Source organism: Lemur catta, chromosome 1 (genome assembly GCF_020740605.2).
Source record: "Lemur catta isolate mLemCat1 chromosome 1, mLemCat1.pri, whole genome shotgun sequence".
Classification (NCBI taxonomy): Eukaryota; Metazoa; Chordata; class Mammalia; order Primates; family Lemuridae; genus Lemur; species Lemur catta.
In genome coordinates this window covers 220,138,297-220,162,131 of record NC_059128.1, presented here as the reverse complement: position 1 = coordinate 220,162,131, position 23,835 = coordinate 220,138,297, and the positions used below count along the sequence as shown (strand labels likewise).

General features: G+C 38.0%; 1 protein-coding gene across 10 annotated transcripts in view; it reads right to left on the bottom strand.

The window, feature by feature from the left end:
* Window positions 1-23,027, bottom strand: part of LRCH3 (leucine rich repeats and calponin homology domain containing 3) — a 98,995-nt gene extending 75,968 nt beyond the window's left edge. For all 10 annotated transcript variants that reach the window (XM_045540072.1, XM_045540075.1, XM_045540076.1 and 7 more), the window contains exon 1: window positions 22,532-23,027. In XM_045540072.1, the coding sequence (XP_045396028.1) occupies window positions 22,532-22,793 (262 nt within the window). In that variant the 5' untranslated portion in view covers window positions 22,794-23,027. The remainder of the gene's footprint in view (window positions 1-22,531) is intronic.
* Window positions 23,028-23,835: the final 808 nt, after the last annotated feature.

The following is a 23,835-nucleotide window of genomic DNA, read 5'->3' as shown; positions in this document are numbered from 1 at the left end:
GCAAAAGTCACGAACCTATGGAGTCAAGAAGTCAAACAAATTCCAAACAGGATAAACCCAAAGAAATCCACACCAAGACAAACTGTAGTCAAACTTCTGAAAATTAAAGATGAACAATCTAAAAAGCAGTGAGAGAGCAATAACTGAAATAACAGTGGATTTCATATTAGAAACCATGAAGGCCAGAGGAAGTGGCAGGACATCTTACAAATGCTGAAAGAAAAGACTATTCACCCAAAATCATATATCCAGCAAAATATTCTTCAAGAATGAAGGGAAAATCAAGACGTTCTCACAGATCTAACCTAAAAGAATGGCTAAAGGAAGTTCTCTAAATAGAAAGGAAATAGTAGAAGAAAGAAATCTTAGAACATCAAGACAGAATTACAGAGTATTTATTAGTTTCTTGGGGCTGCCATAAGAAAATATTACACGCTAGGCAGCTTCAACAACAAATTTATATTCTCACAATTCTGGAGGCTAGAAGTCTGAGATCTAGGTGCTGGCAAGATGTCTCCACAGGAACTTTCCTCTGTGTCTGCCTTTGTCCTAATCTCCTCTTAGAGGAACAGCAGTTGCACTGAATTAGAGCCCACCTAAATGATGCCATGTTAACTTAATCATCTGTTTAAAGGCCCTATCTCCAAACACAGTCACATTCTAAGGTACTAAGGGTTAGGACTTCAATGTATAAATTTTGGGGGAGGCACAATTCAGCCCATATACACACAGCAAGCAAAAATAAAGGATTTTTGTGAGTTTTTCAAATTATATTTGATGGTTGAAGCAAAAATATAACACTATTTGATGTGATTCTAAATGTATGTAGAGAAAACACTTAAAATGATTATAACAGGGAAGGTGAGGGGACATAAGGGTAGTAAGGTTTCTATACTTCACCTAAACTGATAAAATGATGAAACAAATAGACTGATAAGCTAGGTATATATAATGTAATACCTAGGACAACAATTAAAAGAGCTATACAAACAGATATACCAAAAAACACTACAGATAAATAAAAAAAAGAAATTCTAAAAAAAGCTCAAGAAATCCACAAGAAGGCATGAAAAAGAACACAGAAAAAAAAACAAAAGGACCAAAAAACAAAATGGCAGACTTAAGCCCTAACATAATAATTACATTAAATTTAAATGATCTAACCAAAAGACAGAGATTAAAGCAGATACAAAAACATGATGTAACTATATGCTATGTACAAGAAACTTTCAATTATACGGATATAAGTAAGTTGAAAGTAAAAATTAGCACCTCAAACAGCAGATATCTAATCCCTCCTAACTCCCAATACTTATTCCCCAAAGGCAACCACTTTCAACTCTTTTAGGTGTTCGTTTATATGTAACACACTTATATTGTTATTTCTTTTCTTTTTTTTTTTTCTTTTGAGACAGAGTCTCACTCTGTTGCCCGGGCTAGAGTGCTGTGGCATCAGCCTAGCTCACAGCAACCTCAAACTTCTGGGCTCAAGCAATCCTCCTGCCTCAGCCTCCTGAGTAGCTAGGACTACAGGTGTGTGCTACCACACCCGACTAATTTCTTCTAATTTTAGTATAGATGGGGTCTTGTTCTTGCTCAGGCTGGTCTCAAACTCCTGACCTCAAGCAACCCTCCTGCCTTGGCCTTCCAGAGTGCTATGATTACAAGTGTGCCCAACAGTTGTTCTTGAATTTCAAATTTTTAATACTACTACCATGGACAATGAATATTTAGTCTTTTATATCCTTTACACTCCCATTGCATAAACTTCCCACCACTATCCTCCCTATATAGCTGTTGTCATTTTTTTGAGGATATCATTAATTCACTGTTTACATTATTATGACTGCAAAAATAAATACACATAAGTAGATTCAAGTGAAATCCTATGGTCATGTTCTTTTCTTGTACAACTTTTTGTTTCCCCCGAATTTTCTTAGTTTTCTTTTTATCTATAGTGAATTAATTTCCAAACTCTTTAACAACTGAAAATCTCCTCGTATTATATTAAAACGAATCAGGCACTCTATTAGCTTTTCTTTTTAAGAAATGCTTACTGGAGTCCCTTGTCCTGCTGCTGCAACCAAATCCAATTGTTCTCTAGATCTGTTGCACAGTCATTGTTCTGGAAATTCTCTTCATTATCGTTATGGGAATTCCTTTTGCCTCTGTCATGTGTTTGATTCCCCTACCTAGATCCATCTTGGTAGATCTTATCCTTGAGTTGTTTTAAAAAAAAAAGATAGAGAGGACATAGGAAGTTTTACAAGTCTGAAAATTACATTACTCTAGCCTCACATTTGGCTGGTAGTTTGGCTCAGCAAAAAATTCTTTTTTTTTTTTTTTTTTGAGACACAGTGTCACTTTGTTGCCCTGGCTAGAGTGAGTGCCGTGGCGTCAGCCTAGCTCACAGCAACCTCAAACTCCTGGGCTCAAGCCATCCTACTGCCTCAGCCTTCCGAGTAGCTGGGACTACAGGCATGCGCCACCATGCCCAGCTAATTTTTTCTATATATATTTTAATTGTCCAGATAATTTCTTTCTATTTTTAGTAGAGACGGAGTCTCGCTCTTGCTCAGGCTGGTCTCGAACTCCTGACCTTGAGCTATCCACCCGCCTCGGCCTCCCAGAGTGCTAGGATTACAGGCATGAGCCACCGCGCTGGGCCAGCAAAAAATTCTTGATCGAAGTTTTTCCTTAAGAATTTTGAAGGTTTGCGCCATTGTCTTCAAGTTTCCAGTGTTGCTTTACAGAAATCTGACAGACACCATTTGAGGCCTGCATTGTTTTTGTTTTTCTAGAAGCTTTTGGGATCTTCTTTTTATCCTTGTTTGAGCTAGGCCAGACCACAAAGTCCGATCTGGGTTTTAAGATTAACAAGAATAAAGTCATGTGGACTAAGGATTGCTTTCATTTTGACACCCAAGCAGCAAGTAAGTAATGCAAAGGATATGTAAAGATGCAAGTGAGTAGATTTACCTTCTAGGTGCCTCCCATATGTATCACAAAGGCTCATCCAAAATGTAGTGGTTTATTCACCTGATGAAGAATAAGAAATCACCCTGGGCTTGATGCCTTTCGTATCATTAGGCTAAGGGAGAATCCTGTCACCATCAAGGGTCTAGTTACCACTTTATTGGACAATGCTTGCTGTATAATAATCACAATTTCATGATCTGTACCTTACTGAATCACTAACCCTACACTGACAAGCAGGCTTGTCAATGCATGGTCTACGATGTTGGTGTTCTGAAATTTGACAAGGTGCCCTGATGTATATCTTTTTATTCCCTTCTTTTCATTGTGCAGAATACTTGGTGGGCCATTTTAATCTAGAGACTTGTGTGTGTTCTTCAGTTTTAAAAAACTGAAATGAATTATTTTTTGGATAATTTCCTCTCATTTGTATTCTGTTTTCTCTATCTGGAACTCAGTCAGATGTTGAACCTCTCAGCTTGTATTTTTCTGCTTCCTTTTCATTTCTGAACCCTTCTGCTGAATATATTAATTTTTGCTAGATATAATACTTTCAATTCCAGGAGTTCTTTCCTGTCCTCTGAACTCCTATGTTCCCTTCTTATAGAACCCTATTATATTTCATGCTTGCAATATCTTCTTTTCTGCATTTAAGACTACTAATTCTAGATTTTTGGAAGTTTTTTTATTGTTTTCTGTACTGTTTTTTCTGGGTTCCTTTTATTATTTTTTTGTCTGTCTTTGATATCAGAGATATTCCTCAAGTATCTAGTGGTATTTAGTTTTCCTTTCATATTTAAAAACACAACACTAAAATTCTGGCTGGAAGTCTTATAAAAGGTATAATATGCAGGGAACTGGCTGTTTTGTTTGAGGTCTATAAATATCAATACCTTAAAGTCTTTTCTCTTAGGCTCCCCCCAGAGTTTCTCCAAATAGGAAAACTCCAATATTCAGAGTATTCTACTATACATTCTTCTCCTTTAAAAATATGATAGTGGTAAGAGCCTTAAAAAAGTCTTACTGTAGGTCTGGCATGGTGGCTCACGCCAGTAATCATAGCACTGGGAGGCCAAGGCGGGAGGATGGCTTGAAGTCAGGAGCTCAAGACCAGCCTGATGGAGAGTCAGGCCCGTCTCTACTAAAAATAGAAAAATCAGCCAGGCGTGGTGGTGCACGCCTGTCATCCCAGCTACTCGGGAGGCTGAGGCAGGAAAATCGCTTGAGCCCAGGAGTTTGAGGTTGCTGTGAGCTAGGCTGATGCCACAGCCTCTATAGCCCAGGTGACAGAGTGAGGCTCCATCTCAAAAAAAAAAAGTCTTACTGTAAAAGTTATCAGGGATGGTCCACATATCATGTTTCATCAGTCTGTATACATTCATTGGGGAAAAGCCATCATGTATTCTGAGTGATTTGGAAAAATGGCTTTCTTTTTTCCCCCCAGTTATGTTTTTCACATATCCTAGGAAAGTGGGATGCTGAAAAATGTATGTAGGTTGATAAAATTTTGGTACATATTTCCTAAGCTGGACCATGATAAAAATTATAAAGAAACTTAACAAGAGAAATGAAAAATTAAACCAAACTCAGAATTCCAATTTAATGTAGCTAAGAGAACTATCCTTGCAGTCTTATAGACCTGGGTTCTAGTCTTGTTTTTTTGGTGACATATGTTGAACAGGGACAATGTGAAAGTTACTTACTTGCGAAAGGTAAACATTATATAATAAAAAAAATGAGAACTCTATTCTTTGAAAACAAAATGTTTTATAAATACAAGGCATTATTATCATGATGGAAACTTTCCTGCCAAACATGAAATTATTATTTTGTTACTTCTCACTTCAAATAATAAAAAAAATCTAAAGACAACTAAAGAATTTCTCTAGAAGTTTTGAAAGAAAATCCTTAAAATGACAACCAAAAAATTCAAAGTAAAACAAAACTCTCAAAGTATATAAATTCAGGAGGTAACTAAATCATAGATTACAAAAGATGTCTTTAACAAAAAACTCTAGGAAAACGTGATACCAATTACCAGTAGTAACCAGTCAACCATCTTTACTGTTTATATTAGAAGGAAAAATGTCAATTTAGAATCATGGCAGTATATCAATCTAATCCTATTATATATGTATTTTATGATATCATATTGAAATGTAAAATAAGACTGACAAAATTAAAAACATTTTAAAATAAACAGGAATTGGTTTCTTTTAGATTCAAAAAGCATACCTGAAGGCCGAGTGCAGTGGCTCACGCCTATAATCCTAGCACTTGGGAGGCTGAGGCGGGTGGATCATTTGAGCTCAGGAGTTCAAGACCAGCCTGGGCAAGAGCAAGACCCCATCTCTACTAAAAATAGAAAGAAATTATCTGGCCAACTAAAAATATATAGAAAAAATTAGCTGGGCATGGTGGTGCATGCCTGTAGTCCCAGCTACTCGGGAGGCTGAGGCAGTAGGATTGCTTGAGCCCAGAAGTTTGAGGTTGCTGTGAGCTAGACTGACGCCTCAGCACTCTAGCCCGGGCAACAGAGTGAGACTCTGTCTCAAAAAAATAAAATAAAATTTAAAAAAAAAGCATACCTCAAAAGCTATATCCATGCCTAGAACACTGCCTGGAACATAGGCACAGAATACATTTTTGCTAAATAAAGAAATGTGGCACTAAAGGAAAAGGATGGAAAAAATAAAGGAAGCTAACACTAAGCACACATATGCACTGGATGGAACCTTTGCTAATTCTATATTATACAGCTATAATATTGTTGAATCCACAAGACCTCTTTTGAGGTAGACATTGCACAGATGAGGAAAACTTCCATTCAGTAAGGAAACTTGCCTATGGGTGACACAAAGCTAGTAAGGAATTGAATTGAAATTCAACCCTAGATTTTTCTGAATTCAAAGCCAATGCATAAGTATACCAGCTCTTTTGTAAAACATTTACCATAAGTTATTATTTTAAAAGGCTGAAAAACAGGTACATGATTAATAGGCATCTCAATTATTCCAGTAAAAATCAGGGATTTTGTAAGAGATACTATTTAACACAAATATTAGATACCATCATTAAATTACTTCTTCAGACACAGAGACTCTCACTAAATATTACCTTTTAAGATGCATTGGGATTATAGGTTAGTTAACTATGGTATGCTAGTACTCTGCATGTTACTGGACTGGATTTTCCTTTAGATCTTAAGATACGAAGGTCAAAAAATTATAATGGGAAAAGATGGGGGCTATTTTTCTGAGTCTTACTCGTGCTCCCTGCCCTACCTTCTAATTATCTCCTGCAATTTTTATTCCTTTATTTTCTCGGGGTGGAAATCATTATAATTTTTTTAGTATTCAATAAAACTTTGAATAAAATATCTTCATATTACTATCAGCATTTTACCCCCTCCCCACCCCAAATGATTCCTAAAAAGTAACAGGAAGCTATTCAGTTAAAAAGAAAAAAAAGTATGGGGGTAAGCTATGGTGTGCCCAATATAATTGTATATTGGTAGAACAGGTCTAAGATTTCTAGTCCAAGACAACAATTTCAGCATTTGCAATCAAGAATAACAGTTGGGTTTTTTTTTTTCCCCCTTTCCCAAGAGAAAATAAATGATTGGTTTTTGTAATTATCTCTGTGTGTTTCTACGTTTGTCCGTATTTGGAAAATGTACTAAGAAATCTGAATATAACATTACTATGAAGTTGCAGCTGTGACATAGTTGTCATGTTGCAGTAAGGCTTGTTCCTCCAGAAAACATACATGAGAATAAAAATAATTCAATACTTTGATACATACTGTAATGATAATAATTACATAATAAGTTAAGAAAAATGGAAAGTTATGGGTTATGTCTAGAACCTGGAAATGCAAAGAACTGCCTTTTGGACAAGGCAGCATAATGTAAGACAGCAAAGAATTTACTGATTCTGCAAAGGCCACAATAGCTCATAGAGGCAAAGATTTTATGAAATAAATCAATACTACTTATTGTGGATAATAAAATTATTTTACCTTAAATTTAACTAATGTCTGTTAAATTACCTTGTAAGTTAGTTTAAAAACCTCAAGTTTATGCTAGAAAGTCATTATGGGCCAGGTGTGGTGGCTCATGCCTGTAATCCCAATGCTTTGGGAGTCCAAGGCAAGAGGATCACTTGAGGCCAGAGGAATCAAGACCAGCCTGGGCAACACAGTGAGACCCCATCTCTAAGAAAAGTGTTAAAAATGAGCTGGGCATGGTGACACATGCCTGTAGTCTCAGCTACAGAAGAGGCTGAGGCAGGAGGACCCTCTGACCCGCAGGACTTGAAGGCTGCGGTGAGCTATGAGCCTGAGCAATAGAGTGAGACCCTGTCTCTAAAAAAACACCAAAATGCAAATATACCAATGAGAAATAGAGCCTTGCTTCTTGTTTAACAATTTGGTGTAGAAAGCTCTGATCATTAGGAACGAATTAGGGACAAGCTAACTTAAGACAACTGAGCTCTGGATACACGCTGCAATTTCTGCACTGTGGATACTTTACCAAATCCAATAGGGTCACATACAGAGGTTTTTTTTAGTATTCCAGTGTAACTTAGGTAGGGGTCCTCCTGAGGCAAGGCACAGTCTAAAAGGACTTGCTAACATCACACTTAACTCTTGCCATATACATATCCATGATGTGTCCAGCACATCGTAACCTAGAAACAAGGTAACTGGTGTCATAACCTTCTTCTTTGCTTACCGTACCCTCAAAATGGAGTCTTTTTTTTTTTTTTTTTTTTTAGTAGACTGGTGTTGAGAGTATTCAATTTGGTCACCCTATGTTGTATGGGGTTAGACTAACTGGTGTCAATTATTTACTTGCCTCAGAGATCCTCTGGAAAAAGAGCCACATTTCCTGGAACTCTCCAGGATATCAAAATCCACAGATGAGAAAAATAACTCTCAAACCACATTTGTCCTTTGCTCTCACACCAGACACAACAACAATCAACACAAGAAGATGTCTGTGACCCAAAAATACGTGGGGATTTCTCCAAACCAGGAAGCAAGCAGTCAATTCTGCAGCAGACACCAGCTGAGTGTTCTTCAATTCTGACACTATCTACCTGGATGTAGCATCAGATTCCACAGGGTGAGGGCTCAGTCCCCAAGATTGTCTCTCTCCAGTCAGTCACGAGTCGCCAATCCAGGCCTCTGGAACTTCTGACCAACCAGCTTCAAGTTGGGGTTCCCACACCCTCTCTTTGAATTCAATTAATTTGCTGGAGCAGCTCACAGAACTCAGGGAATCATGATTACTGGTTTATTATAAAGGATATTACAAAGGATACAAAGAAGAGATGCATCGGGTGAGGTATGGGAGAAGGGGCACAGAGCTTCCATGCTCTCCCTGGTGCACCATCCTCAAAGAACCTCCGTGCATTTAGCTATCCAGAAGCTCTCTGAACCCAGTCCTTTGGAGGTTTTATGGAGGCTTCATTACATAAGCATAATTGACAACTGTATAGAAATGTGACTGGACAAAAAGGGTATAATCTCATGCTAATAAATTGAGTAGGAAAACTCAGCAAGGACTATTCAGATTCTTCTGGCCTCTCTATGCAGCATTCTTTCCTTCGGGTATGGGGCAGGACCCTCTCTGGAAGGAGGTGTGACTGAACAACCAGATTAGCGTCCTGCCCTGGGCAGGGAAAAGGAGGGCGAGAGAAGTTCAGAGAGAGATATTGTTTCCTGAGGCCTGCTCCTGAAGCCTAAAACTCTCCAATATTATAACAGAAGACTGTAACAAGGGCTTTGAGAGTTAGGAGCCAGGAACCTTAAGTGAAAACTAATACAGATATAGATATTATAATATCACAATGAATACTTTAAAACTTTGATGAAAGAAATCGAAGATGACACAAATAAATGGAAAGATATCTCATATTTATAGCTTGGAAAAATTAATACTGTTAAAATACCCCTATTACCTAAAGACATCTAAAGATTCAATGCAACCTATCAAAATTCCAATGACAGCTTACACAGAAATAGAAAAAACAATCCTAAAATTCATATGGAACCACAAAAAACTCCAAATAGCCAAAGCAATCTTCAGCAAAAAGAACTAAGTGAGAGGCATCACACTACCTGATTTCAAAGTCTACTTACAAAGCTACAGTAATTGAAAGAGTGTGGTACTGGCATAAAAACATACAAAGACCAATGGATCAAAACAGAGAGCCTAGAAATAAATCTACACACTTATGGTCAAGGGATTTTTAAAAAAGCTGCCAAGAATACACAATGGAGAAAAGACAGTCTCTTTAATAAATGGTGTTGAGAAAACTGGATATCCACATGCACAAGAATAAAATTAGACTGTTATCTTATACCATATATAAAAATTAACTCAAAATGTATTAAAGACTTAAATGTAAGACCTGAAACTATAAAACTACTGGAAGAAAACATAGGGGGAAAAATTTCATGACACTAGTCTAGGCAATGATTTTTTGGATGTGATCCCAAAAGCACAGGCAACAAAAGCAAAAATAGACAAATGTGATTATATCAAACTAAAAAACATCTGCACAGCAAAGGAAACAATCAACAGAGTGAAAAGACAACCTACGGAATGAGAGAGAATATATGCAAACCGTATATCTGATAAGGAGTTAATATCTAAAATATGTAAGAAACTCAACTCTATAGCAAGAAAACAAATAACCCATTTAAAAAATTGGGCCAAAGACCTAAATAGACAATTTTCAAAAGAAGACATACAAATGGCCAACAGATATATGAAAACATGTTCAACATCACTAATCATTGGGGAAATGCAAATTAAAACCACAATGAGGTATCTCACACTTGTTAGAATGGCTACTACTAAAAAGACAAAAGATAAGTGTTGGTGAGGATGTGGAGAAAAGGGAATCCTTATACACTCCTGGTGGTAATGGAAATTAGTATAGCTATTAAGAAAAACAGTATGAAGATTCCTCAAAATATTCAGATTAGAACTACCACATATGATCCAGCAATCCCAATACTGGGTATACGTATCAAATGGAAATGAAATCAGTATGTTGAAGGGCTATCTGTACTTCCATGTTCATTGCACCATTATTCCTAATAGCCTAGATATGGAATCAACCTAACTGTCCATCAACAGATGAATGGATAAAGAATATGTGATATATATACACACAACATAATACTACTCAGCTTTTAAAAAGGAAATGCTGTCACTTATGATAACATGGATGAACATGGAGGACATTATGTTAAGTGATATAAACCTGGTACATAATACTGGATCATCTCACTTATATGTGAATCTAAAAAAGTCAAATTAACAGAAGCAGAAAGTAAAATGGTAGTCACCAGAGACTGCGGGTGGAGGGATTGGGGAGATATTGGTCAAAGGATCCAAAATTTCAGTTAGGAAGAATAAGTCCAAGAGATCTATTGTATATCATGGTGACAACAGTTAATAAAAATATATTGTATACTTGAAAACTGCTGAGAGTAGATTTTAAGCATTCTAACCACAAAAAAAGGTCTAGGAGGTAATGCATATGTTAACTAGCTTAGTTTAACCATTCCACAATGTATACATATATCAAAACAACATGTTGTATACCATAAATATATAAAATTTTTATTTGTCACTTAAACAAACACTCAAAAGGCATTTGGCATTATACAGGGTGTTGTACAATAAAAAGATTGTAAAACAGAACCTGCTATAATAAGTGGAACCCTAAAAGGGCCATGCAAGCTTTCCTACCTGCTATGATTTGAATATTTGTCCCCTCCAAAACTTATGTTGAAATTTAGTTGCCATTGTAACAGTATTAAGAGGCGGAGCATTTAAGAGGTGTTTAGGTCATGAGGGTTCCACCTTCATGAATGGACTAATGCCATTATTTTGGGAGTGGCTTCTCCCTTCTTGCTCTCTCTTTCCCTCTCTTTGCTCTTCTGCTATATGATGTCTTTTGCCATGTTATCATGCAGCAAGAAGGCCCTCACCAGATGCTGGGCTCTCGATCTTGAACATTCCAGCATCCAGAATTGTGAGCAATTATGTTCATTATAAACCACAGTCTGTGGTATTGTTATTGCAGCACAAAATGGACTAAGACAGAAATTGGTACCACAGGAGTGATGAGTTGCTATAACAAATACCTGAAAATGTGGAAGTGGTTTTGGAACTGAATAATGGGCAGAGCCTGGAAGAGTTTGGAGGAGCAGGCTAGAAAAAGCCTCTAGTGACATAAACAGAGCAGTAAGGGTGATTCTGGTGAGCTCGCAAAAGAAGAGAAGAGCTATAGGGAAAGTCAGAATCTTCTTAGAGATTACTTAAGTAGTCATGGCCAGAATGCTGGTAGAAATGTGAATGTTATCATGTGATCAATTCTTATGAGGTCTCATAGGGATATGAGAAACAAGGCATTAGAAACTGGAGGAAAGGCCATCCTTGTTATAAAGTGGCAAAGAACTTGGCTGAATTGTGTGCATACCTGGAGGCTTTATGGAAGGTAGAATTTAAGAGCAATGAATGAGGCTATCTGGATAAACTAGGATATTTGTTGGAAGAAATGTGTATGCAGCAAAGCAGTGAGTGGGCTATGTGGCTTCTTTTAATTGCATATAATAAACTGAGAAAGGAGAGAAATGATGTAGAAATAGGATCTATAATTTGAAAAAAAGCAGAACATAAAAGATTTGGAAAAGTTTCAGCCTTGCCATGTATAGAACTAAAAAGCATGCAAAGGTGTGCCAAGTGACTCTCTGATAAATGGATTAGCATGAATAGAAGGAAGACAGGTGCTATTCATCAAGACAATGGGAAAATGTCCCCAGAGCATTTCAGATAGCTTAAAGACAGCCCCAAGAATAGCTCAGGGTGCCAGAGGAAAATCAGCATTCACTGTCCTGCACAGCCTTGAATCTCCGCTCCCCACATTCTGGTGCAGTGTCCCACTGCTGCCCTAGCTGTGGCTTAAGCAGCCCCAGGTGTGGCTTATGCCACTGCTCTCAGGGTACAAACAGTGGCATCCACATGGTGCTGACTCTGCAGACATGCAGAGTGCAGTAGCTGTGGGGCCAGGCCGCCTCCATCTAGATTCCAAAGGATGCCTCAAAGGGCCTATGGGCCCAGGCAAAGAACTGAAGAGAGTCTCTACTAGGACAATGTCGAGTAAAGCTGCAGGGATAGGGCCCTGAGACCCCAGAACTGTAAAGCCACCAGTGTGCAACACCAGCCTGGAAGAGTACAAGCCTGCTGCATGGCTGTGCCAAGCATATCCATGGGGACAGGGTTGTTCAAGGCCTTTGGGGGTCCAACCTCCATCAGAGTATGCTCAAAAGGTGGAACATGGAATCAAAGGAGATTATTTTAGAGCATTAAGATTTAATGCTGTTTGTTCTGTTGCATTTTGGACATACTTGGGAACAGTTATTCCTTTTTTCTTGTCTATTTCTCCCTTTAGAATGGGAATGTCCACCTTATGCCTGTCCCACCACTGTATTTTGAAAACAAGTAACTTGTTTTTATTTCACAGGCTCACAACTGGAGAGGAATTTGTTTCAGGACAAATCGTGCCTTGAGTCTCACCCATATCTGATCCAGATGACTTTGGACTTGGACTTTTGAGTTGATACTGGGATGAGTTGAGACTTTGGGGCATATTAGAATGAAATTAATGTATTCTGTATGTGAGAAAGACATGAGTCTTGGACGGCCAGGGGCAGAAAGCTATGGTTTGAATGTTTGACCTCTCCAAAATTCATGTTGAAATTTAGTTGTCATTGAAACAGTATTAAAAGGTGAGACCTTTAAGAGGTACTTAGGTCATGAGGGCTCCACTCTCATGAATAAAATAATGCCATTAGCATGGGACTGGGGTGGCCTCCTTTTGCTTTCTCTCTCCCTCTCTATGTCCTTCTGCCATGTGATGCTTCTGTCATGCTATGATGCAGCAAGAAGGACTTGCCAGATGCCGGCCCCTTGATCTTGGACTTCCCAGCCTCCAGAACTATGAGTCAATATATTTCTGTTCATTATAAATTACTGAGTGTGCAGTATGATATTATAGCAGCATAAAATAGACTAAGACACCACCCTAATCCCTGGGACTATGAATACAGGATATCATACCCTAATTATCTTCCTTATGAGAAAGAAGGAATTCTGCAGATATAATTAAGTTTACAAATCAGTTGACTTTAGAATTAATCAAAAGAGAGACAATCTCAATAAACCCAATCTCAACACATGCATTCTCAGATGGCAGCAGAAGAGGAAGTCAGAGAGACTGGAAATGCAAGGGTCCAACACACCATCATTGGCTTAAAGATGGAGGGATGTTGTAAGGAATGCAGATGGCTCTAGGCTGACAACCAGCAAGGAGATAGGTACCTTAGTCTTATAACCACAAGGAATTGAATTCTGTCAAAACTTGAATGAGCTTGGAAGCAAAATCTTCTCCAAAGCCTCCAGATAAGAGCCCAGCCTTCCAACACATTGATTTTGACCTTGTGAGACCCTGAGTAAATAACTCAGCTGAGTCCAGGCTCCTGACCTATATAACTGCAAGATAATAAACAGGTGTTGTTTTAAGCTGCCAAATTTACAGTAACTTGTTATGCAGCAATAGCAAACTAACATGCTTCCTTCAAGGAGCTGCCAATCTAGTAGGAGGAAAGACTACAGTATTGTTCAATGTGACAATAAAAAAGCGTGCACAGAGTATTAAGGAAGCAAAATAAAAGAAGTGCTTAACTGGGGAGAAGGGATGGTAGGGAGACAGGAAGAAGAAAAGGAAAAGAGAAGATCGAAAAGAAGAGGTGCTATGAGAAATACATGAGTTAACAATGAAGAAGTTAGCCTAAATAAATAGAACATATATAAAGAAAAGAGAATAAAATATAAATGTACAATTTAAAAAAAGAAGTGAACAATCACATAATCACCACCTAGGTTATAGAACAGAATATTTCCAGTACTTCAGAAATACATCCCCAGCCCCCTTTCCTAATCAAAACTTTTTCCTTCTCCCCCAAAGATAACCATTATCCTGATTTTTATGGTAATCATTTCCTTGCTTTTCGTTATAATTTTAGCACTTATGTACGTTTTTTTCTGTTTTTGAACTTTCATTTTCACTGCTGTGAAATCATATACAGTTACCACAACTGATTTATCCATTATATTGATGATCATCAAGTCGTTTCTAGTTTGTCAAATAAGAATAATGTCATGGATGTTCTTATACATATAACCTGATACACATATACACAAGAGCACCTGGGGTATATATCTCAGAGTGGAATTTCTGGGTCATAGAATATGTACATTTTTAACTGTACTGCATAGTGCCAAACTATTTTTCAAATGCACACTCCCATCAGCATTGTATGAGTGTCCCCATTGCACCACATTCTATCCAGTGCTTGTTATTATCAGCTTTTAAAGTAGTCCCACTACATGGTTTTATTTTCCATTCTCTTCATTATTAATGAGGTCGAACACCTTTCAAATATTTACTGGCCATTTGGAATTCCTCTTTAGTATCAGTTCAAGTGTCTTCTCAGTTTTCTACTGGGTTGTCTTTTTCTTACTTGTTTGTAGGAAATATATACATATTCTGGATATAATCTGTTTGTTGTATTTATTGGAAATCTCGTATGTTGTGGCTTATCTTTTTACTCTATGATATGCAAATCATTTCTTAAAAACCTGTTTTTAATGGAAAAATCTATCACCTGTTTTTTGTAGTTTAAATCCTTGGTTTAAGACTTACTTCAAACAACAAAAATCTAGAAACTCAGAATAACAAAGAAGAAAGTTAAAAGTGAAGTAAGGGGCCGGTGTGGTGGCTCACGCCTGTAATCCTAGCATTCTGGGAGGCCGAGGCGGGTGGATTGCTCAAGGTCAGGAGTTTGAGACCAGCCTCAGCAAGAGCGAGACCCCGTCTCTACTAAAAATAGAAAGAAATTATCTGGACAACTAAAATATATATATAGAAAAAAATTAGCCAGGCATGGTGGCGCATGCCTGTAGTCCCAGCTACTGGGGAGGCTGAGGCAGTAGGATCGCTTAAGCCCAGGAGTTTGAGGTTGCTGTGAGCCAGGCTGACACCACGGCACTCATTCTAGCTCGGGCAATACAGCGAGACTCTGTCTCAAAAAAAAAAAAAAAAGTGAAGTAAGGAAATACCTTAAATTTTTAGGACTAGTTTGATTCTAAAATTAGTAGCATTGCATTTGATATCACTGGCTACTTTAGAAATTCAAACTAATATTCCTTTGTGCGAATTACGTTTACCATACATTTTCCCAAGCATGAGTGGAATAACTGTTTTATAAATGAACTGAAAAGAATTATAAACATGTATATTACTATACTACCTAAAAGTTAACATGTATACTATTATACTACCTAAAAGTTATATTTTATGTTATGAGATAACATTAACCACCCAAATATAGCCACTGTAAAAGGAATTGGAACCTAGGAAATCCTTGGCCCCTACACTGCTGCCATTCATCTAGTCTCAACATTCATTTTTGTGGTCATCTATGACTCATCTTCTCACCCCTCCTGAAGGCACTATCCTACTGTTTCTCTTTCTTTTTTAAAAAACAATCCCAGTATAGTTCAGTGTAGTTTTCCCCCTGAAACATAAACTCTTACTTCAGATACCTTTATATCCAACAGCCATGATTTCCCTCAGAGTCTGTCTCTCTTTATAAAGGTGTTTGTGTGTGAATGTGAGAGAGAGAAGGGGGGGAGGAGGGAGGAGGAGGGAGAGGAGGAGGGAGGAGAGAAGGAGAGAGAGGGAGGGGGAGAGAGGGAGGGGGAGAGAGGGAGCAGGGGGCGGAGAGAGAGAGAGAGAGAAATATTAGTAACAATTCTTTTTACCTCCTAAGTCTCTTTCCCATTTTGTCAGTACAATTATAAGACTTGTGCTTGTTTCTGAGGCAGAAAAGAAAGGAACAAGTATGTGGATGAGAATATATTAGAGCTATAGATTTTTCATTTCAAACACGAGGTATAGTTATAAGAGGGGGAGTTATAAAGTTATAAATGTTATTGCTTCCTGAGATGTGATCTTCATATCACGCATTTGAATTTTGAATGCATATTTCCATAGAAGCTTGGTTACAAAGGATTATATCCATACTTCTGAAACTGAGGTATGTATGGGGAGTAGATTACAGAAAACCAACAAAACAAATATTATAGAAACTTACTTTTGTTTCCTCTGATGATTGGTAACTCAAAAACCATAAACTCATATTAAATCACGCATAAAAATATACAGTGTAATTCTTAAGAAATCTCCAAGCCTTTAAATTTCAATTTCCTTACACAGCAACTTCAAGCTCCATACCCTAGACCGTACCTGACGTCAGGGGTAGTTCAATAAAAATTTATGTCATTATTTTCCCCACTTCAACTGCCCCCCCTATAGAGAAAGACATAAGAGAGATTGTGACTATTAAGTATAAAGTGGTATGAAATAGGAATTAAGCTGAATTTCACGTTTAAAAAAAAAAACAGATTTTTGTGGGTGGCCTGTAAACCTAGCCAGGCTACAATACATAACACTTTCTAAAAGGAAATGTTTTGACTTCAGCTTGTAAAATAAGTTTGTGTTAAGTTTTCAAAATTGCGTATTATTTCTTTGAACAATTCCACTTCTAGGAATTTACCCAAAGGAAATAAGAACGTAAGCAAAGAGTTATATAAAAGGATATTCATCGTGTTATTTACAATAATGAAAAATCAGAAATAGCCTAAATGCCCAACAAAAGGGATCTGAGTAAGTATAAAGATTAAATGTTCTGTAGTCATTAAAATCCTGTTATAAGAAAATATTTATAGACGATACAATATTTCTAATATAGTATAAAATGGAAAAGAGCTAACCATAAAAAGCCAATACCATGTTTTTTCAATATATGTGTATGTGCATTTAAAAAAACTGGAAGAATATGTCAAAATGTTAACAGTGGTTTATCTCTGCAATGGTATCATTTTTTTCCTTTCTCTCCCTTGTATATCTGTGCTTTCCAAATTTTCTATAAATATATATTACTTTATAATTATAAAAAATTCAAATTAAGTACACAGGAATTTATATACATGCACAAAGAACTTCTGATTCTTTGTTATCAACTGGTTCTATGACAAAAGGTAGAAATGGAAAAAAATAAATCTTTTCCCCCTGAATTTATATACTTTTTCTTATTGTAGAGAGAATTATGTTCCTCAAGATCCACTGAATAGAGAAAGAAGATCAACTCTCACCTATTAGATTCAAATAGTTCAAAATTAATGCAAAGATCCAGTGGGTACAAACAAAGACAATTCATGCACTATTGGTATAAATATAAGCAGAACAACCCTTCCAGAAGGGTAATTTTACAGTCTGTATCTAAAGTCCTGAAATTGTGCATACCTTTTAACCAATTATTTCCTAGGAATTTATTCTAAGGAAATAATTGGACAGGTCTGCAAAGATATACATACTAGGCTATTATTAGCAATATCATTTGTAACAGTGAGAGCTGAAAACAATGCCAATGTGCACCAATAGGATAAATTTTTTTTTTTTTTTTTTTGACAAAGAGTCTCACTCTGTTGCCTGGGCTAGAGTGCCGTGGCGTCAGCCTAGCTCACAGCAACCTCAAACTCCTGGGCTCAAGTGATCCTTCTGCCTCAGCCTCCCGAGTAGCTGGGACTACAGGCATGCACCACCATGCCTGGCTAATTTTTCTCTATATATTTTTAGCTGTCCATATAATTTCTTTCTATTTTTAGTAGAGACGAGGTCTCACTCTTGCTCAGGCTGGTCTCGAACTCCTGACCTCGAGCGATCCTCCCACCTCGGCCTCCCAGAGTGCTAGGATTACAGGCGTGAGCCACCGTGCCTGGCCAGGGTAAAATTAATAACAGTATATCTGTACAGTGGGTTGTGTACCCATTAAAAATTATCCTATAAATCTCTATTTTCTGATATTGTATCTCATGTAGCAAAATACAAGTTGGTGACAGAACAGCCTTTATATGATCCCATTCTTCAAATTAAAAAAATAGTGAGAATGTATATAATCATGAAGAAAATGTTTAGAAGATTTCAAACCAATGTTCAGTACTAATTATCTCTGATGGTGGAATTATGAGTGATATTTTACTGTCTTCTTTAACTTTCTGTACTACAGTAAATATGTACAACTCTTAATATCAGAAGAAATAATTTTCAATGTCTACTAAATTGAACCAGTCTGATTATTCAAATAAAATTAATTTTATTGTTTTCTACTTTCTTCATTTCTAAGGCCCTAGAAGACGCTTCCTGATTTGAATACATAATACTCAGTGGATGGTAAATATGTCAAATATATAGTTAATGCTTCTATTAATAAACAAAATATGCTTAAAGGTAGTCTTTGTTAATAAGATTCAATTTCTAAAAGTAAAAAATATATATTCCACCCAGCCATGAGATGCCTGCAAGAATCTTGTAATTATGATTGAGTCCCCATTTGCTGCTACCTTCTCCCTTTGCCTCTGCTTTCTCAAAATTCATTCATTCATTCATTCATGAGATGGGGTCTTCTTCTGTCGCCCAAGCTGGAGTGCACTAGCATGATCATAGCTTACTGCAGCTTTGAACTCCTGGGCTTACGCGATCCTCCTGCCTCAGCCTCCTGAGTAGCTGGGACTATTGTGTACACCACCACAACTGGCTAATTTTTCAATTTTTTGTAGAGATGGAGTCTTGCTATGTTGTCTAGGCTGGTCTTGAACTCCTGGCCTCAAGTAATCCTTCCAACTCGGCCCTCCAAAGTGCTAGGATTACAGGCATGAGCCACTGTGCCCAGCCTGCCTTGAGTTCTTTGAGGGTAGGAAATGTCTTGGTCTTCTTTGTATACCTATAACTGCCAAAGTGCCTTAGTCAATAAATGTCTGTTGAATGAATGCTGAACCTGTTTATAAAACTTTCAGCAATCTAGCTTCCTTATATGTGAAAGGCAGCTCTTATATTCTCTATTCTAACCATTTATTCTGACAAAATTGGTCTCACCACAACATTATCAAGAGCAGTCTCACTGTGTTAGTCAGGACCTTTCGTTTGTATCAAAAAATTCTACTCAGCTGGGAGCAGTGGCTCACTTCTGTAATCCCAGCACCCTGGGAGGCCAAGGCAGGAGGATCACTTGAGGCCAGGAGTTCAAGACCAGTCTGGGCAATACAGCGAGATTCCATTGTACACACACACACAATTAGCCAGGGAGGTTGAGGCAGGAGGATCGCTTGAGCCCAGGTTACAGTAAGCTATGATCTGGCCACTGCATTCCAACCTGGGCATTAGAGCAAGAACTTTTTTCTAAAAGGTTCTACTCAGCTTAAGCAGAAAAGGGAATTTATTAGCTCACAGAATTTTAAAGTCCAGAGATAGCACTAACTTTAGGCATGACTATTGATCCAAAGGTTCAAATACTGTCATTAGAACTTGGTCTCATTCTTTTCACCTTTTGGCTCTGCTTTCCATTTATCGGTAAGGTCCAGGCTCACATTTTATTTTCTCCACAACCCCAGGGCTCAAAACATGCCTCCTTCCCAACAGTTCAGCAAAAAATTCAGAGTTAACAACTCATGTGCTGACTGGAAAATGTACTCATCTCTGAAAAATCACTATGGCCAGAGCAATGGACTATAACGATTGGCCATTAGCTAGGCCTGAGTCATGTGCATAACCTGTGGCAGGGTGGGATTCATGTAACTTAGAGGCATGGTTCCCTAGGAAAATTGGGGTATTACTATCAGACAACAGGGGAATGGATGATGGACTGGCAAAATTGACTAATGTTCCCTATACTCTAAAACTTTTTACATGCTATCCACCACTGCCTGGAAGGAATGGTTTTTCTTCTTCTTTTTGCCTACCCACATACAAGTTATATCCTTTCTGCTCCAAGGAGTCTTCTGTGATTTCTTCTAAGATTTTTCTTGTCCTCTGGATCAAGTCATCCATTCCTAAATAAGTATTTCCCTTTTCCTAAAGATCTGCATTTTTAAATAAATAGGACAGAAAACCTCAAGAAAATGTTCCTGATAAATTCTAATCATGACTAATTATAAACAACATGGGTAATATGTGCTGTTTCCTAGGATGTAAACTCTAGAAGGACAACAGCTCTCCCATGTACATTCTACATATTATGAAAAAATAGTCTGAGGCAACTTACCATTCAAATAATTTTACTAGGCTTTAAATTTTCTATAAGGTCTAAGCAAAACATCTTAGCTACCATAAGTTGGGTCTGAATTAATCAAAGAACCTGCTATAAAAGGAAGACTATGGGTTTTAGCAAGTTACCTCAACTAGGCTAAAATCCTAGCTGATACTCCCTCTTCTGTCCTTTAGTCACAGGTCTTTGAGCATCTCTAAACCCTGGTTTCCACTACCTGTAAAAATGAGAATAGCGAAACTTATTTGTATATGCGGAGGCTGCATAGTATAGTGGAGAGAACAGAGTTAGATAAACTTAGGCTGAAATTCCACCACTAATATTAGCTATATGACTTTCTCTGAGTGATTCTTCACATGTAAAGGGGGGCTAATAATATTTAATCCATGAGTTGTTGTGTGTATTTAATAAGGCAATGTATTTTAAAAACACCTAACACAATGACTAGCAAGTAGAAAACAATAAATGATGTAATCAGCATTAAATCATCTGTTTTAAACAACTGGAACTATGTTTTTGTACTAATTACCAGGGCCTGCCAAAGATTTTTTATACTTAAGTGATATTTCTATATGTGAGAAATGAATCTAGTCTAATAGATTACAAAATACCTTGTTATCTTCTTTTCATTTTTTTACACTTTTGACCAGATAAAATGTCATCCAACAAAAAATTTGGTTTATGTAAAAACTATTAAAGTGTAGGTAACAGCACACTTAAAAATTCAGAGCACAGTAAGGAAAAACTTCTTTGGGATTAGGTATTCTTCATAAATGCCCTTAGGCTTTCTTTGTTAGTTAATAAAAATATTTCCTAAAGGCTCAACAGGTTGCCCCTAGAAACACTTAAAAGCAGGTAAGATAATGAGCGATAGACTCCTGTAATCAACTTGTTCTTTAGCTTCAGGCTTAACGTAGTAATAATGAAAGGACTCACCACCAATGTGCAATCACTATACCACATAGCCATCTCCTCAACAGAATCAGGAAATATTGGGTACGAATGACAATTTTAGATGCTGTCTATCAGAACACATACAAAAGGCAAGTGACTGCTCATATTTACCTTAGGAAGAAATTTAATTTAAATCATTTACTAAAAAAATACAAATTATATTCTGTATAACTGTTTTCAAAAAGATATTAAACAAGCAGGCATTTAATTTCGTCCCTTTTAAACTGTATCAATAATTTCTTTGGAAGGAAGTTTCTTGAAGTAACTTAACAGTTCTGTTTATTTTTCCAACATAAGTCAATCATATGTAATACCAATCTTTAATGAGTGAACAAAGGAAAAGTGTTAAGTCTAAGATTTTTAAATAAATAAAACAGAATAAACATAAAACACCAAGTACTGCATTTTTTGGCTGCAAAAACACCATATGAAAATAAAATAGCTGACTACATCATATTACAGAAACCTAAGGGATTTTTCCCTTTGTATTTGTGTAAAACATGATAAAAACTCAGCTTTTAATCTAATCCCTGAGGAAGTTATATTTTAAACACGAGAGAAACATTATGTTGAAAACCTCAGTCACCTGACATTGTTCCCTACAACTATGAAAACCAAATGACACCTAATTCCTTATTCTTTCCTGTGTTCAAAAATACGTATAACGCAAAATAATGTTTTAAAAAGAAAAAGCAAATACAAATACGGTAGACTATCTTTTTAAAGTAGTTTTCTTCCTTTCAACTTTTTTTGAAGGACATGAGCGGGAGAGGAAAGAACCAGGAGTCTGAAGGTGGGCTCTAGTTTTTTACAAGTACATTTATTTGGTAAGTCAACTAGATGGAGTTAGAGAAAGAAGTTACAGCGTTCGGGCTCACATTTAAGCAACCACAAAAACACACACCAAGCAACTCTAGGATTGATCCTTCCCTGACAATGCAGCGACCAGAGACATCCCTGCTACTCTGTTAACAGCGCGCTACGCTACCGTCTTAGCTAACAGTCAATTTGGCATCCCAAATCCGAAAGGGCCTGCAGAACCAGGGCGGGGCAAGGGTCTCTCTCAGCAGAGGCAGAAGTTGATATCCTAGCGGAGACTAGAAAACCGTCCATCAATTCCCTCCGGTCCCCTTGCTGGAGCGCTGACGCCTCTTCCCAGGCTCTGGGTCCGGCCCGCAGGCCCAGAGGGCTGGCTGGGTTGGGGCGCTCGGCTTCTCCCCGTTACCCAGGTCCCGACCAAGCGCCTATGGGGCGAGTTGCTTGTAACTACCCCCGCAGCCCCCCTCCCCCGGCTGGGGCGGTCTCCCCGCGCCCCGGTCTCCACCGGCAGGGATACCCCCGCCCCGCTCACCCGCCCGGGTGGTGTCCGTCAGGTCGTGGTTGGCCGCTCCCCGGGGAAACTCCCTCAGTTTCCGGCCGCTCAGGCTGAGCACTCCGGTTACCGCCGCCTCCTCCAGGGCTCGATCGAGAGAGCGGCTCCACGAGCCTGGGCCAGGACCAGGGCCTGCTCCGGGGCTTGGGCCGCAGTTAACACCGGAGACGTTACCCCCGGACGCTACTGGGCCAGAGTACTCCGCTGCCGCTGCAACAGCCACTAACCCCGCAGCCGCCATTTCCCAGCCGAAAACTCTCCGCCAGCTCCGCGCATGCGCGGCCAGAACTGATGGGTGGGCGGGGAAAGGGGCTAACAGACCCCGAACGGTTCCCTTGACCGGCAGCGCTGTGGTGCTGCTCAGTACAGCCAGTCGCTTGCCCACGCCCACATCGAGATTTTCAAGGGAAATTAAAACTCATCTCTCAAACTTGGAGCAGCCCCATGCTCTAAGCTCCCAGCAGCATTTCTAAAATGCCTCTACAAAAATATCTTTTAAACAGCCTTCCTCCCCCAGTGGTGAGGATTAGATTAAGCATTAAATTAAGGATTCCTTCTTAACACTGTTGCTGCCAGAAACTTGGACGGTGAGAGGGGACTCTCTGGAATACGACCTAAAACGTTTCTCAACTTCTGGCATTGTATTACTAGATGATCTAAATCGAGATTTATGGATTTACTAGTAGCGCTTGGGAGGGGAGGGGAACGTGCTAATTTGCCTCCAAACTCTGTATTTCTCATTGAAAGTTATATAAATATTTTTAGATTCTCCCACCCTTTTATAAAATAGTTCTTCTTCATAATGAAAATAAACATTTTCAATAGTACCTGCCCTTCAGGCAAGATTTTATTGTTGAATAATGCAGGATGAATAGTATAAAAGTCTAAATTTTGGTGTGGAACCAAAATTGAGCAAGTGAAAATGATCTGACCATAACCTAAATGTGGGAATTAAAGGTAGATCAAAGAAACAGTCAAAAATAGAAACCATTCGAGTAATAAAAAAAGTGGAAATTACTTCATTTTAAACCAATTAGACTTAATTTATATTGCAACTGGTCTTTAGCATATTCTAGTCTGTTTTACTGAAGAAGCCATTGCTGCTATATGATGTAAATTTCACTATTAATCAACTAGTACTTACTGTGGGAAATAGAAGAGTCTTTTTCCTAGAGAATTATAATCTAATTGTGGAATTCAGACAAATGGGCTAATTAGAAATGAGACCACAAAAAAGGGCTAAATAAGTGTGGTGGAGATTACTTAGGAGTTCAGAGAAAAGG